Below are 17,778 nucleotides of genomic sequence, written 5' to 3'. Positions count from 1 at the left end.
GGGTGACATAATGTTTATTATTCAAATTCCATAAAACATATTATTTTGTTGGGCTTATTATAAAACTGAGATTTAATTGGAAATCTAGTGATCTGTGCCTCCAAATCAAGATGACGCGCGGTTTTATACCGTGTAATACACTAACGCACATACAGTACAATATGGTTCAATCAGTTTTATATTGTTAATGTATTTGATATAGTGTATGTTTTTTAATTCTCCATCCAAGAGGACTTTTGAAAAATTCTGTCCTATCTTTTAACACTAGCAGGTATGAAAAGTAGGCCTATACTAAAAAGTGGTCCAGAATTTGGACCATGGTCCCAAATGGTCCCAACAAACACACGCTATATATTGATTAAATATACCTCCTTGGCGGAGGTAAATCAGTATTGGTAAATCATTTGTTAGGTGAGCGACTTGAGTAGCGCTCAAACAACTATAAGTATCAGGCCTAATACCTTCGACAGACACATTTGTAGGCCTATTATTTAAAACAATGAACACACAAAGCAGCAATATGATGCGTACGTATTTTCATCATTTGCATCTTGTTCCTGATGGAAATTAGAAAAATAAAGAACATTCTCTTGATAAATGTCATTTGCAAGTGGCTGTGAATTATTTTTATCTCCACGTGATTCAAAACAAGACTATACATGGCTGCAGTCGTGTGCTAAATTTAAATTAGTGTTTACCGACCAACCGACCGACCGACCGAAATAGTGAGCTGTAGAGTCGCGTTGCACGTGATTTATAATCAATATTAGCATGATATGTATTTAGCCATATTTGACTACATTTCTTCTTGTCTATCTTATATTCGTTTGCTAATAATGTTACGGTATTTAAGAGGAATAAAATAATAACTAGATTTAATTCGTCACTATGACGAATTATAGGTTATATGCATTGATTTAAATAAAGATAATTGATTGATTTAAGATATTTTGATTGATTGATTTTCTCAGAATCTTTAGTTATTTATAATATATGATAGGATCTTGCTAACGCAAATACAATAGCCGGTATCATAATCCGATCAAAGACCCTTCTGCGTATATAATGTCATAAACCACATTTTGTGTTTTTAAATAAATTTCATTATAAATCATCTAATCTATACACTAAGAAATACAATTGAACAAACGATACGGATAATAAAAAAAAATATTATTTCGTTTCGTTTCCCAAGGTGAGACTCGACCTCGGTACCTTGAATGCTATAGACACGAGCAAAGACCACCGAGCCAAGACCACCGAGCCATACACAACTGCCTAAAAATTATGGAAATATTCCTCCGTGTATTTACTATGCAGTAACCACTTTGGTGCAGATAGATTATTACATACCGCAATGAATTATAATGTTTTACTATGATGACATCTTTTAAAGATTTTTTTAAATGACGCACTGTCAAACTATATACTTTTAACTTTAATATATGAACTTCTTAAGGAAGAAAGTTAATGTTAAGTTTGTTATTTCGGCCTAAGAAAATGTTATAATTTGTTTTATTGTCGAAATTAATTTTTGTAAATTTAATATGCCATTAATGATGACTTAATCAACTTTTGTTCTCTTAATTTCATAATAAATCATACATATGATACATACACTTCAAGAAAATGAAATAAAAAATCGGTGTTCCCGAGCATTCTAACAATATATATTAATTTTAAAATTTAGCATATTTTCACCATTTTGTTAACTTACACGTGCGTAGCCTGTCACTTTTGACGTACTCGTATAACGCTGTTTGGCGTTGAAAAGTTAATACAATATGATGATATTGTTAAAGAAAGGTTATACAACAGTAATCGGACAAAATCAGTGCGCAACAACGTTTGACGCGCAGTGCGCGTGCAAAAATCTGCGCACTTATGGCAATTTTTTAAACACTTAAAATTGCCTGAAACGCACTCTAATTTCATCGAAAATAAATTCTGACAATTTTGAACATTTTAAGCGCGCGTACGCATGCGTTATATGCGCTACGCACGTAATTGTATTGCCATATGATGAAATATGACCTGAAATTTATGAGTACCAAATTTTGTTTAAAAGTGATTCATGATTGTGAAGATATGATTACAAACGTGATTTCGTTAAATCGCGCGTAGACCGCGTAATGTTTGATTGCGCACCGTGAAAACATAACCACATCGATTCCTGGCCATAAGGAATATACTCTGAAAAATTGACTTAGTTAGATGAAACTGATATCAAGATAATTGACGGACAAATAGTGCTAAGGAAAGAATAAATAAACTAGATTTAATTCGTCACTATGACGAATTATAGGTTATATGCATTGATTTAAATAAAGATAATTGATTTTTAAAAGATATATTGATTGATTGATTTTCTCAGAATCTTTAATTATTTATAATATATGATAGGACCTTGCTAACGCGAACACCATAGCCGGTATCACAATCCGATCAAAGATCCCTCTGCGTATAATGTCATAAACCGCATTTGTTGTTACATAATAAAAAAGACATAAAGTAACTTTTTATCTAGATTTCATTATAAATCATGTGTATAATCTATACACTAAGAAATAAATTTGAACAATACGGATAATAAAAAAAAAATCTTATTTCGTTTCCCAAGGTGAGACTCGAACTCGGTACCTTGAATGCCATTGACACGAGCACAGACCATCGAGCCATACACAACTGAATAAAACTTGGAGAAAAATTCCTCCGTGTATTTACTATGCAGTAACCACTTTGGTGCAGATAGATTATTACATACCGCAATGAATTATAATGTTTTACTATGATGACATCTTTAAAAATTTAAAAAAATGATGCACTGTCAAACTATATACTTTTAACTTTAATATATGAACTTCTTAAGGAAGAAAGTTAACGTTAAGTTTGTTATTTTGGCCTAAGAAAATGTTATAATTTGTTTGATTGTCGAAATTAATTTTGTTAAATTTAATATGCCATTAATGATGACTTAATCAACTTTTGTTCTTCTAATTTCATAATAAATCATACATATGATACATACACTTCAAGAAAATTAAATAAAAAATAGGTGTTCCCGAGCATTCTAACGATATATTTTAATTTTAAAATTTAGCATATTTTCACCATTTTGTTAACTTACACGTGCGTAGCCCGTCACTTTTGACGTGCTCGTATAACGCTGTTTCGCGTTGAAAAGTGAATAAAATATGATGATATTATTAAAGTAAGGTTATACAACAGTAATCAGACACAAACAGTGCGCATTAACGTTTGACGCGCAGTGCGCGTGCAAAAATCTGCGCACTCATGGCAATTTTTTAAACGCTAAAAATTGCCTGAAACGTACTCTAATTTCATCGAAAATAAATTCTGACAATTTTCAACATTTTAAGCGCGCGTACGCATGCGTTATATGCGCTACGCACGTAATTGTATTGCCATATGATGAAATATGACCTGAAATTTATGAGTACCAAATTTTGTTTAAAAGTGATTCATGTTTGTGAAGATATGATTACAAACGTGATTTTGTTAAATCGCGCGTAGACCGCGTAATTTTTGATTGCGCACCGTGAAAACATAACCACATCGATTCCTGGCCATAAGGAATATACTCTGAAAAATTGACTTAGATAGATAAAACCGATGCCAAGATAATTGACGGACAAATAGTGCTAAGGAAAGAATAAATAAATAAATAAATAAATAAATAAACTAGATTTAATTCGTCACTATGACGAATTATAGGTTATATGCATTGATTTTAATAAAGATAATTGATTTTTAAAAGATATTTTGATTCATTGATTTTCTCAGATTCTTTAATTATTTATAATATATGATAGGACCTTGCTAACGCGAATACAATAGCCGGTATCACAATCCGATCAAAGATCCCTCTGCGTATAATGTCATAAACCACATTTGCTGTTACATAATAATAAAGACATAAGTTATTTTTTATCTAGATTTCATTATAAATCATGTGTATAATATATACACTAAGAAATAAATTTGAACAAACAATACGGATAATAAAAAAAAAATCTTATTTCGTTTCCCAAGGTGAGACTCGATCTCGGTACCTTGAGTGCCATAGACACGAGCACACACCACCGAGCCATACACAACTGTCTAAAAATTGTAGAAAAATTCCTCCGTGTATTTACTATGCAGTAACCACTTTGGTGCAGATAGATTATTACATACCGCAATGAATTATAATTTTTTACTATGATGACATCTCTAAAAATGTACAAAAATGATGCACTGTCAAACTATATACTTTTAACTTTAATATATGAACTTTTGGAGGAAGAAAGTTAATGTTAAGTTTGTTATTTTGGCCTAAGAAAATGTCATAATTTGTTTGATTGTCGAAATGAATTTTTTTAAATTTAATATGCAATTAATTATGGCTTAATCAACTTTTGTTCCCTTAGTTTAATAATAAATCATACATAAGATACATACACTTCAAGAAAATGAAATAAAAAATATGTGTTCCCGAGCATTCTGACGATCTATATTAATTTTAAAATTTAGCATATTTTCACCATTTTGTTAACTTACACGTGCGTAGCCTGTCACTTTTGACGTGCTCGTATAAGGCAATTACGCGTTGAAAAGTGAATAAAATATGATGATATTATTAAAGAAAGGTTGTACAACCGAAATCGGACAAAAAGAGTGCGCATTAACGTATAACGCGCAGTGCGCGTGCAAAAATCTGCGCACTCATGGCAATTTTTTAAACGCTTAAAATTGCCTGAAACGTACTCTAATTTCATCGAAAATAAATTTTGACAATTTTGAACATTTTAAGCGCGCGTACGCAAGCGTTATATGCGCTACGCACGTAATTGTATTGCCATATGATGAAATATGACCTGAAATTTATGAGTACCAAATTTTGTTTAATTGTGATTCATGCTTGTGAAGATATGATTACAAACGTGATTTCGTAAAATCGCGCGTAGACCGCGTAATTTTTGATTACGCATCGTGAAAATATAACCACATCGATTCCTGGCCATAAGGAATATACTCTGAAAAATTGACTTAAATAGATGAAACTGATATCAAGATAATTCACGGACAAAATAGTGCTAAGGAAAGAATAAATAAACTAGAACTTAAACTCGTCACTTGAGGACGAGTTTGGTTATCCGCCAGCAACAAAGCGTATCTTGCGTATTCAAGTACTTCCAAGTTATGACTTTTCCAAAAAAAGTAGGCTATTCAAAATTAAAACTGCCCTCTCAGTGTAATAACCAACTAAACCCTTTTAATTAATTGTTTTCCCGTGACGGGACTCGAACCCGGTACCTCTGATACCAAAGTCGGTTGCATTACACATCGAGCCATATGACCACCTGCTGACGAAAATCCGAAGAAAGAGTCCTCGTTCATTCGGTATGTCGTGAACCCCCTCGATGCAAGTTGATTATTACATATCAAACTTAAATCATAAATTTTACTATGATGAAATCTTCAAAAATTTTAAACGCTGATATTTTATGAAAGTACATACTTTCAAGTTTTATATATTAACATGTAAAGAAAAAAGATAAATGTTATGTTTATTGTTTTGCTCTTTGAATAAGTTTATGTTTGTTTGATGATAAATATTTCAAAAATTATATTTAATATGCAAATAATGTAGCCATCAAACACGTTTTAGCATTCAACACTATAATAAATCAGACCTATGATTCATACACTGCAAGAAATTAAAATAAAAAATGGGGGTAACCTTGCATTCTGATGAACTGTGTCATTTTTAAAAGTAGACATATTTTGGAACATTTTCACAATTTGTTGACGTTTTCGTGCGCAACCTGTCATGTTTAACGTGCTCGTAGAACGCCATTTCAAGTTGAAAAGTGAATAAAATAACGTAAAATTGTTAACAGAAGATTTAAAAACACAAATCGTGTAAAAGAAATGCTCATACCTGTTCCCTGCGCCGTGCGCGCGTAAAAATGTGCGCACCAGTGGCAATTTTTTAAACGCTTAAAATGACCTGAATCGTGCTCTAATTTAATCAGAAATTGATTTGAAGCATTTTAAAATTTCAAACGCCATTTACGCGCGCACTTTCTAATGTTACAAATTGCGATAGCGTTAAAAAAGTTAACTATTGATGTGAAGCAAACGTGGCTGAAAATGACGTTAAAAAATATTCATTTGTTTCGAAGTTATAACCAATTTAAGATTTTCAGAAAATCACGCGTAACTTACGCTACGCGGCTCTGACATCGTCAAAAAGCTTGGCTGGACAACTTCAGTAAAATGTCTATATGTTGAACAAGTTACAAAATGTTATGTTAACGCGTTACAGAGAAACAGCGTGCACAAATTAGGAGCATTTTAAAATTTCAAACGCAGTTTACGCGCAGACTTTCTAGTGTTCAAAAATTTGCTGAAGAGCGAAAAAGTTAGCCATTGATGTGAAGAAAACGTGGCTGAAAATTTCGTTAAAAAATATTTATCGGTTTCGAAGTTATGACCGATTTAAGATTTTCAGAAAATCGCGCGTAACTTACGCTACGCGGATCTGACATTGTCAAAAAGCTTCGCAGTACATCTTCAGTTAATTGTCTATATGTTGACCAAGTTACAAAATGTTATGTTAACACGTTCAAGAGAAAACGCGTACACAAAATCGGAGAAAGAAAGAAGAATAATAAAAAAAAAAAGTAACACTACAATAACAAAGGTTATCCGCTTGAGGCGGATAACCAATAAACTAGATTTAATTCGTCACTATGACGAATTATAGGTTATATGCATTGATTTAAATAAAGATAATTGATTGATTTAAGATATTTTGATTGATTGATTTTCTCAGAATCTTTAGTTATTTATAATATATGATAGGATCTTGCTAACGCAAATACAATAGCCGGTATCATAATCCGATCAAAGATCCTTCTGCGTATATAATGTCATAAACCACATTTTGTGTAATCTATACACTAAGAAATACAATTGAACAAACAATACGGATAATAAAAAAAAATCTTATTTTGTTTCGTTTCCCAAGGTGAGACTCGAACTCGGTACCTTAAATGCTATAGACACGAGCAAAGACCACCGAGCCATACACAACTGACTAAAAAATATGGAAATATTCCTCCGTGTATTTACTATGCAGTAACCACTTTGGTGCAGATAGATTATTACATACCGTAATGAATTATAATGTTTTACTATGATGACATCTTTAAAGATTTTTAAAAATGATGCACTGTCAAACTATATACTTTTAACTTTAATATATGAACTTCTTAAGAAAGAAAGTTAATGTTAAGTTTGTTATTTCGGCCTAAGAAAATTGTATAATTTGTTTGATTGTCGAAATTAATTTTTGTAAATTTAATATGCCATTAATGATGACTTAATCAACTTTTGTTCTCTTTATTTGATAATAAATCATACATATGATACATACACTTCAAGAAAATGAAATAAAAAATCGGTGTTCCCGAGCATTCTAACGATATATATTAATTTTAAAATTTAGCATATTTTCACCATTTTGTTAACTTACACGTGCGTAGCCTGTCACTTTTGACGTACTCGTATAACGCTGTTTGGCGTTGAAAAGTTAATACAATATGATGATATTGTTAAAGAAAGGTTATACAACAGTAATCGGACAAAAACAGTGCGCAATAACGTTTGACGCGCAGTGCGCGTGCAAAAATCTGCGCACTTATGGCAATTTTTAAACGCCTAAAATTGCCTGAAACGTACTCTAATTTCATCGAAAATAAATTCTGACAATTTTGAACATTTTAAGCGCGCGTACGCATGCGTTATATGCGCTACGCACGTAATTGTATTGCCATATGATGAAATATGACCTGAAATTTATGAGTACCAAATTTTGTTTAAAAGTGATTCATGCTTGTGAAGATATGATTACAAACGTGATTTCGTTAAATCGCGCGTAGACCGCGTAATGTTTGATTGCGCACCGTGAAAACATAACCACATCGATTCCTGGCCATAAGGAATATACTCTGAAAAATTGACTTAGTTAGATGAAACTGATATCAAGATAATTGACGGACAAATAGTGCTAAGGAAAGAATAAATAAACTAGATTTAATTCGTCACTATGACGAATTATAGGTTATATGCATTGATTTAAATAAAGATAATTGATTTTTAAAAGATATATTGATTGATTGATTTTCTCAGAATCTTTAATTATTTATAATATATGATAGGACCTTGCTAACGCGAACACCATAGCCGGTATCACAATCCGATCAATGATCCATATGCGTATAATGTCATAAACCACATTTGTTGTTACATAATAATAAAGACATCAGTTAATTTTTATCTAGATTTCATTATAAATCATGTGTATAATCTATACACTAAGAAATAAATTTGAACAAAAAATATGGATAATAAAAAAAAAAACTTATTTCGTTTCCCACGGTGAGACTCGATCTCGGTACCTTGAATGCCATAGACACGAGCACAGACCACCGAGCCGTACACAACTGACTAAAAGTTGTAGAAAAATTCCTCCTTGTATTTACTATGCAGTAACCACTTTGATGCAAATAGATTATTACATACCGAAATGAATTATAATTTTTTACCATGATGACATCTTTAAAATGTATACAAATGATGCACTGTCAAACTACATACTTTTAACTTTAATATATGAATTTTTGAAGGAAGAAAGTTAATGTTAAGTTTGTTATTTTGGCCTAAGAAAATGTCATAATTTGTTTGATTGTCGAAATGAATTTTTTTTAATTTAATATGCAATTAATTATGGCTTAATCAACTTTTGTTCCCTTAGTTTAATAATAAATCATACATAAGATACATACACTTCAAGAAAATGAAATAAAAAATATGTGTTCCCGAGCATTCTGACGATCTATATTAATTTTAAAATTTAGCATATTTTCACCATTTTGTTAACTTACACGTGCGTAGCCTGTCACTTTTGACGTGCTCGTATAAGGCAATTACGCGTTGAAAAGTGAATAAAATATGATGATATTATTAAAGAAAGGTTGTACAACCGAAATCGGACAAAAAGAGTGCGCATTAACGTATAACGCGCAGTGCGCGTGCAAAAATCTGCGCACTCATGGCAATTTTTTAAACGCTTAAAATTGCCTGAAACGTACTCTAATTTCATCGAAAATAAATTTTGACAATTTTGAACATTTTAAGCGCGCGTACGCAAGCGTTATATGCGCTACGCACGTAATTGTATTGCCATATGATGAAATATGACCTGAAATTTATGAGTACCAAATTTTGTTTAATTGTGATTCATGCTTGTGAAGATGTGATTACAAACGTGATTTCGTAAAATCGCGCGTAGACCGCGTAATTTTTGATTACGCATCGTGAAAATATAACCACATCGATTCCTGGCCATAAGGAATATACTCTGAAAAATTGACTTAGATAGATGAAACTGATATCAAGATAATTCACGGACAAAATAGTGCTAAGGAAAGAATAAATAAATAAATAAAGATTTTGACAGAATCAAGAGGTTATATGCATGATAATGCATATAACCTAATAAATAAATAAATAAATAAAGATTCTGACAGAATCAAGAGGTTATATGCATATCATGCATATAACCTAATAAATAAATAAATAAATAAATAAAGATTCTGACAGAATCAAGAGGTTATATGCATATCATGCATATAACCTAATAATCTTACATTACATGATATTGAAATCATAATCGTCTTCACCATTGCTATTGTCTTGTTCTAGCTTAATTTAAAGCTATTGCACTTTAGTAACGCTGCTAAATGTCTAACAATAGCATCTTCCCCACTGTACATGTGTACACTCTTTGCATAACAAACGCACGGCATACCAAACTACGATGAGATATAAATTCTCTTCTAAACGCGAAACGAAGAGAATGAATTCCTTTTTTTATACATTAAATTAAATTGAGGGCGCTAAGCATTAAATTCAAAACATCAAAGCAGTTAGCGAGAACCAAAAAAAAAAAAAAAAAGATGGTAAATGTGCTCTCCCTGCCTCAGCACTAAGGCCCTGCCACAGCCTTTTGGGGTCGTTCCCACCACATCACCAGATGCATTGATGTTGTCGCCTCATGGTGTGTGGTGGAAAGTGGGACGTTTGATCTGTGAACCCCAAAGACAGTGGCTCGCATAGCCTTAACTCTATTCCACCGACCAGCGTGGGAATCGAACCCACGACATACGTGTTGCTAACACGACGCTCAGGCGACTGAGCTAACTGATCATTTTGGTTTTTGGTTTCTGCAAGGTCTGAAGTATTTTGAAACATGATATAAGAGTCTTCACTTCCCCCACCATGATTGGGGCTGAGCAAGGACAATTTTGAAAAAAAATGACCATTGTCTGAAACCCATGGGTTTTGGTAACTTTAACTGTTTATTTTGTCTCATTTTAATAATTGAAAACATTAATTGTTTTGTTCTTGGTAAAAGTGAAAAACCACCACAAAATGGTCTATTCAAAGTTTCATTTAATCATCTTTATTTTTCATAATTATTTTGAGGCACAATACACCACTTAATTATATCATTCTATCTAAATACTGTGCAATAGTGTAGCACATATAATTTACTCTTTGTTAAAAAAATGTGCACACTCATTTGCAAACAAACTATTTAATGTGTTCCTCATTTTTTAGTACTCTTGGGTACGGTGGCTTCTTTTCAACGGATAAGCTTCTCTTTCCACAGGTGGTTTATTTCGAGATTTATACTTTTGTAAACTAAAGGAGGGAGCTTCTATATTCCCGACCGGAAAATTGTATCTTTACATAATTTGACTTTTTAATAAAGATTAACAAAATAAAAACTTAATTTTTAAATTTAATTTTTGGCGTGTTCACCGCGTATGACTAACAATACCATCTTCCCCATTGTGTTGCGTCGCTAGTGGGAACCACGCTTTAGAGTTATAGAAAAACCCAACGGAACCGAAGTTGATTTAAAAACTTTTTATGAAAATGAATGTAACTGTACATTATTATACTACAGTATTATACTAATATTTTAATACAGAACACATTACATGTATACCTACTACAACAAATTACATTGAAATGCGGCTAAACAAGCTAATTAATGAATGAGTTAAATATTAAGATTTGTAACGTCACTAATATAATAATAATAATATAATATCAATTTTCTTGAAAATCAACAGGTATGGTCTGTAGGCACTGTTATACATATTGGTGCTTCTTTCCGAGATTGCTTTTGCAAACCAGAGAGGGAGCTTTTCGAGGTTTTACAGTATTATATAGGAGCTCTAACCCCTTCGTGTATAATACAAATCTACTTAATGAATCATAACAATTATGATGACAAAACGTATTGTTGTAATAATGGTGTTGACAAATTAGATTTTGCAAGTATTTTAGCCTTTTAAATAGAATAACAATCATACCAAGGAAATCTAACCACAGGATGATGAACTACGGAGATCAAAGGGTTTATCTTTGGCTGCGACATAATCAGTTCCACGCCCCTTAACATACAGTGCGCACCGCGAAGAATGATATGTACATAGTACAGTATTGTTGGTGTTTGTCGCAGTTATACATAAGATCAAAGGACTGTTAACAGCTATCTTGGCAAGGCGAGCTCAGTGTCCTGTTGATAGATTGCCAAACTACAGTATAGATTGTTTCTAAACAACAAAGTAAATTTTGATCGAATAGTACATTTCTACACTAAATACATAAAAAATTAATAAAAAGACAAATATATATACAGAATGGAATGTACAGTTTCAAAATGCATTAATAACTACAAAGATTTAATCAACTTTGAATACAGTTAAATACCAGTGAACGATCTACGCCCATTGTAAAAAGTAGCCATGTATACGACGGATTAATATACCAAGTTATTGTTACTATTAATTAGCCCATATGATAATGCATTATTTAATAAATACAGTACTAATTCATTAGTCTATCTCAAGAAATTGTAGTTTAGTATCAAGTTGACAGCTGTGAGTCCTGCATGTACAGGAATTGAGACATCTGTCTTGTTTCGATTTGAAGTTCATTTTCAGCAATGACAGTATTATGACAAAATAAAAGTTTGCCTTCGTTACCTCTGCAGGTTTCATTGTCTGTTTCAAGAATACTGTTGATTCAAGGCATCAAAGGATCTACACTAACAAACTAGTTTGACAAAAAAGTGTGTCCAAATAGGGTAGTGATATGCCAAAATATCGTATTGTTATGACGTCATACCATATATGGCCATATCACATTATTTTGTCACAAAAAGTTTGATAGTGTAGATTTAAGGCTTAATGGTTCATCAATCGGTGTGTAACGTTAGGAATAGATGAAGATATAATGGCTTGTTTGTCAAAAGGTTTAATTTCTTTCTTTTGTAATCTGTTGGTTTTTTGTATCTGAAAAGAAATATAGAGTATTCAGCAAATATAGCATATGCCAACTACAGGATGGGAAACCCATGCTTTCCAAAATGCTCTCCAGTTTCATACAAGGCTAAGATAGAAGTGAACAGTTCCAAGATTTGGACCATGGGATTGCTAAGCAAGCATGTCAACCACCAAGCCACAGTGCCACAAAATTATGTACAAGAATTTAAAAAATATAAAAAAAAAGAAACAAAACACAATAACACTCGTTTAGTTTAAATGGGGTACATGAATTTAACTTACAATTCCACTACCATTGGTCCCTCCTTAATCTCATCCATCTCAAGAAAAGCAAAACATTTTGTACTTGTAATGCGCTTCTTTGGCTTGTAATGTTTAAATTCAAAGAATATTGCTGAGCCTGCAAAATAAAATAAAATGTAAATGTTATTAGCTTATTCAAGATTTCTGCCAATAGAAAACAGACAGGCAAATAAAGAAGAACCAAACACATATGCTAGTTGTCTCTACAAAAACTTAACTGCAAACATTTTCAAGATTGAAAAAATTAATTAGTTTAATCTTAAAAGAACCTACTCTTAACGTTAAATTTTAAGAAAGCAAAGCGAAAATTTGCGCAACCAATCAGAGCTCAGAAATGAATTGTCACACAATCATGAGCATCTTTGCAAAATGTTGGATTCGCACAAATAATTTCTCCTATCATAAAACAGGCATAGTTGTTGCCACCAAGATTGCCAACAATCATTACCATTGCCAATCAAACAATTGTTGTTACTTTGGGAGTACGGAACCTGAACTCTTGTTATAGTGATTAGGTTCACTTTTAGGTTCCTGCCTACTCCCTTAGTTTCTGTGTTTTGTTTGTTTGTAACTGGTTTTTGGCAATAAATAATAATAATAATACCTTTTGGTAGTTTTTCTATATATTTTTGAATTTCCACATCAACTCCAAATAATACGTAAGGATCCTCTTTTTTAATTGATGTTGGAGTAGATTGGACGGCAGTCACAGCTACACCACTGACATCTACAGTATGGAAGAGTTAATGATTAAAAACTGTATCAAAACTTTGTGTACTTGCGAAACATTTATTCATTATTGTAAGATTTTTTTATAAAAAAAGGATTTTAATTGATTTTCTTTTTATGTCTTTAAACATAACAAGTGAAAAATAAAACACAAAAAAGAGAATGAACAAAATCAGTAATTTCTGTTTCAAAGAAAGATATATATTGAAATAAAATTTAATTCAATGATATATGATTAAAATTCCGAAGAAATGATAAAAGGCTGTGAGGGAATACAAAGGAAAAACAAAAAAAGTAGTATAAGAAATTACCTTTAACTGAAATGACAATAAAAGGATCTATGTAAACTAAAGCATCTTTAAAACCAATTTTATCAATTGCCACCGTCAGCCTTGTTGCACCTGCTTCAGGAGGAATCATCCGTAGCAAAGATCCTGTGTAAGGAAATCAAATTGAGAAAAGATATCATCAATTCACATGTCATTAGTTCCTTTCATCCATTGGGAAATATCATAGTCTCTCTTGAGGCAACAAAATAATTCCAACAACACGATGTGTTACCCCCAAGAAGTGATAACGACTGAAATAGACCAGAAGACCAGGGCAGGCCACTGACCCATCCTCCCACCACCATGATTTTTCTAAAAGATGCACTAGGTTTTTTAAGTGTACACAAGCCAGATCCTTACACTGGACCTCTAGTTTTTACTTTTCTTATCTTGTACTACAAGAACTATGATCATTGAGAGCCTTGAACCTGTGCCGATATTATGGCTGTCGATTGCAGTACCCTGTCTTAACCGCTCGGTCACTGACTCGACATTCACATGTAAATTAGGTAAGTTTGATATGCGGGTTGCTTTATGTCCTGTATGTTTTATACATGGCTAGACCAGTGTGAACTATTACACCGTGGCAACCAACTAGATGTTGAGCTTTGTTACCTTTAAGCGTGCCTTCACCGCCAGTTTTTGAAATTGAAGATTTGTGATGATGTTCATCCTCGTCGTCATCCTCATCTTCAAATTCCTCATCTTCATTTTCGCTGTCATCCAACTCGAGATCAAATCCTTTTTTCACTTTTGGTGGTCTACAATGATAAGATAACATCTATGAAAATTGGAAGAGAATTCTTGCAATAATTTACACAGACGAGCTGTAACGGTAAATGGAAAACAGCGTAGCTTGTCCCACGTAGAATCTGTATCTATCCTGAGCGGCAACTGTCCGTCTTCTCTCTATGTTTTGTGTAAATGGTCATAAGGAATAAAATAGATTTTATTACCGTTACCACTCGTCTGTGTAAATTGGCCTTTATGCTATACTTACTTACTTAGTATTTTTAGCTGCACATATATTGAATAATATTTGCATACAATAGCATTGATGGTAACAATAATGTACAGTATAAATGATGGTGGCAGAGGTGTAATCAAGATTTTGTAACAGTAATTGTGGGGGTGGGGGTAAAATTAAGTGCTAAACTTAACTTTAAAATGTATGGAGCCATGGGACGAGTGCACTCTCTCCAACTATTACCCTAGATTTATCTATGCGTGGTATGATATTAGTGGTGTGCTTATTATTATCATCATTGATAATAACAGAGTGTAATTTAATGATGAGAGGAGTAGTTGTAATGACAATAGGGACTTTTGTGTGAACGTGCGCGAAGTTCACGTCCACATGGGTCGTAGTCGACTGGTACAAATTGGAAAGTACCTATTATTACAGTACTCTACCTTGTAGTAGATGCAGGTACATGGATTGGAAATTCCTTCTGATTGCTTGACATAATATCTGCAAGAGCTATAACCAAAAAACATCAGTATAAACTATGTATGTGTGGATAAGAAAAAATTATTTAAAACAGTTTAAATATAGACAATACATACTTTTTTGGACTTTTTTCATATCCTCCAGTGATATTCCATTAGCACTGTTTGGATTCTTGAAAAAGAAAAAGAAATTATTCCTTATACCAGAAAAAAAAAATTGTTAGATTGTTTCAAAAACCTTTTGTATGCATCTAAAAGTGAGTAACTCGCCAATTACAGGATGGATAAACTATTTGTATAATTCAACATGCTTATAAACCAAGACTCAATAGAGGGTTCGGGAGTGGAGTTAAAAGAGTCATAAGTTACAACCCTGGCACTAGGTCAGGATTGGAAGTACGTCAGGATTCAACCATGGAACTTGGGATTGGAAGGAAAGCATGTTACAGCTCCACTCCCTTAGTTAGGAACCTGTGATGTAAGAATTTAGGCTATTCATGAAACCATGCAAATGTGGTTTTTGTTTGGTTTTGTTTGAGTATGTTCTTCCTGTATGGTATCGAAACGTGGCAGGCTGAAGGCGCTTGACCTTTGACAAGATCCTTTATGGTATCGAAATAAATCAAATTCTTACATTAATAGCTTCCTTACGTAATTTCAAACTTCCAGATATTTTGAGTAAAGTTTTCTATTGAACGAAAAAAAAAGAGAGAATATACAGAATTAGAGAGTTTTCAACAAGAGTTTATGAATCTTAGTGAATTCTGAGATTACATTTGCTACAACTGATTTATTCATATACAATAACTCCATATACAAAGCACATTGACATTGATAAGTATTTGTGAAGTTATATACTAGACCTACTGATTATTAACAGCGGGTGTGCTTTGATCTAAACCAAAGTAATATACACACAATTAACAAGGTGTACAGTTACACTAACTAACCTTTTGCTTTTCTGAAAAGATTATAGAATCTGGAGATGCTTCTTTGAGTAATTGTTTTGAAAGCCTAAACAAATAAAGAACAAAATGATTAAATAATAAAGAAATTGTGTTAAACATTTCAAAAGAGAAACACAATATGGTGTCCTCTATGCCTAGGCTTCATTATTAAACTTTCTTTCTTTCTTTTTATTTCCATTCACAAAATCATAAACATACAAAATAATCAAAAACGCGAAAAGTGATTTGTCCAATCTCAAGTAATAGAACAGTCCTGATCAACTTGCTTGTGTTGTGTGAACCAAGCTTTAACAATGAAAATATACAGATAAAATGATACCAACATGTCATATTCATCCACAGCCTCTACTACCTGTCCCCAACTATCAAAATCAGTTCCTTTTGTAAAAGATGCATTCCAATTTGATATTAATTTACTAATATCAGACATTGTGTTTTTATCTTGAATTCAGTGGCTGAAAAAAACAAAAAATTATACTAATTATTCTAAGGCATGGATTTAATTTCATTTCATTATTTATTCGGTCTATTTGAGTATAGGCCTATACATATTTAAAAAAATGAAATTGGGTAGACGAGGGTCAACCTAAGTGAACTTAATCACTGTAGCTGAGCCGGTTGACCCAACCCCAAAGTCAGTTTACACGTCATAAAAGACAAAAAAATGAATATGAAGTTTTCTAATGAAAGCTGATGGGCTTTCTATCTAGGACTGCAGCATCTGTCAACGGTCTGGGAAGCTGGATAAATATAATAATAATATAGTAGTATGCATGTACCTAGAAAAGAGAACAGACCTAGCCTAGCCAGGCACACCAGACCTATATATAAGTAGGCCTGTAGTAGTAGACTCTAATCTAATTTATCTAGCCTAGCTAGGCCCTATCTACTCTAGCTAGAAAAGAAGGCTCTCTCCTGACCTGGCCTAGCCTAGTCTCTATAGCCTAGCGGAGTAATTAATACTACTAATAAATAGGCTTACTTAGTAGTAGTACTACTCTAGGCCTAGTATAGACCTAGTTAGGTCATAGGCTAGGCCTCCTTCCTATCCTAGCTAGCCCTTCTTCAGCATGTAGAAGAGAGGGCCTAGACTAGCCTACTACTAGTAGTACTACTCTACACTACAATATAGGCCAGCAGGGTGCGCCAGCCTACTAATAGTACTACTAGGCCTATAGCCTAGTAGGGCTAGTAGTAGTAGTAGGCCTAGTAGGTCTAGCCTAGGCTAGTAGGCCTAGCTACTAGCTAGGCCTAGCTAGGGAGGGCTAGGCTTCCCGGCTGGCTGTACTAACTAGCCTAGGCCTACTAGCTAGGGCCCTATTAGGCTAGGCTAGGCTAGCTACTAGGCTAGCTTGGCCTAAAACGTCATCATGCATACAATAATAATTAATAGCCTAGCCTAGGCCTAGGTCTAGTAGAAAAACCTGATCATTATACTTTGCCATTATTAAAAGAAACGATATTTTGCATAACTTGCTTATCATATAGCAAAACATGTAAACAAACCTAACAAAAAAGAGTGAAATGTCATACCGGAAGTTGTTTGTATCCAGGGTATTTAATATATGT

General features: G+C 33.0%; 1 protein-coding gene across 3 annotated transcripts; it reads right to left on the bottom strand.

Moving 5' to 3' along the window:
• Positions 1-10,421: 10,421 nt before the first annotated feature.
• Positions 10,422-17,757, bottom strand: LOC140059871 (axin interactor, dorsalization-associated protein-like). 3 transcript variants are annotated; one of them, XM_072105835.1, is made up of 11 exons: positions 17,743-17,757; positions 16,533-16,664; positions 16,192-16,255; positions 15,876-15,929; positions 15,359-15,413; positions 15,206-15,272; positions 14,408-14,553; positions 13,775-13,897; positions 13,339-13,461; positions 12,714-12,831; positions 10,422-12,440 (listed from the first exon to the last, which is right to left on the bottom strand). In XM_072105835.1, the coding sequence occupies exons 2-11, from the start codon at positions 16,637-16,639 to the stop codon at positions 12,344-12,346; spliced, it is 954 nt and encodes a 317-aa protein (XP_071961936.1). In that variant the 5' UTR covers positions 16,640-16,664; positions 17,743-17,757; the 3' UTR covers positions 10,422-12,343. The 3 variants fall into 3 exon arrangements, with proteins under 3 accessions (XP_071961936.1, XP_071961934.1, XP_071961933.1); XM_072105833.1 differs by lacking the exon at positions 17,743-17,757 and adding an exon at positions 17,716-17,738; XM_072105832.1 differs by lacking the exon at positions 17,743-17,757 and having other exon boundaries at positions 16,533-17,105.
• Positions 17,758-17,778: the final 21 nt, after the last annotated feature.

This window comes from Antedon mediterranea, chromosome 10 (assembly GCF_964355755.1).
Source record: "Antedon mediterranea chromosome 10, ecAntMedi1.1, whole genome shotgun sequence".
Classification (NCBI taxonomy): domain Eukaryota; kingdom Metazoa; phylum Echinodermata; class Crinoidea; order Comatulida; family Antedonidae; genus Antedon; species Antedon mediterranea.
The sequence above is the reverse complement of the archived record's forward strand: the minus strand, read 5'-3'. Positions and strand labels throughout refer to the sequence as shown.

Bases quoted from the DNA above. Each gene is read 5' to 3' on its own strand.
- LOC140059871 (XM_072105835.1), bottom strand. From the start codon at position 16,639: ATGTCTGATATTAGTAAATTAATATCAAATTGGAATGCATCTTTTACA. The intron at 15,414-15,875 runs GTAAGAATTTGA...TTCTTTTTCAAG, and splicing joins TACGTAAGGAAGCTATTAAT to AATCCAAACAGTGCTAATGG. The intron at 14,554-15,205 runs GTAGAGTACTGT...TTATCATTGTAG, and splicing joins GTACCTGCATCTACTACAAG to ACCACCAAAAGTGAAAAAAG.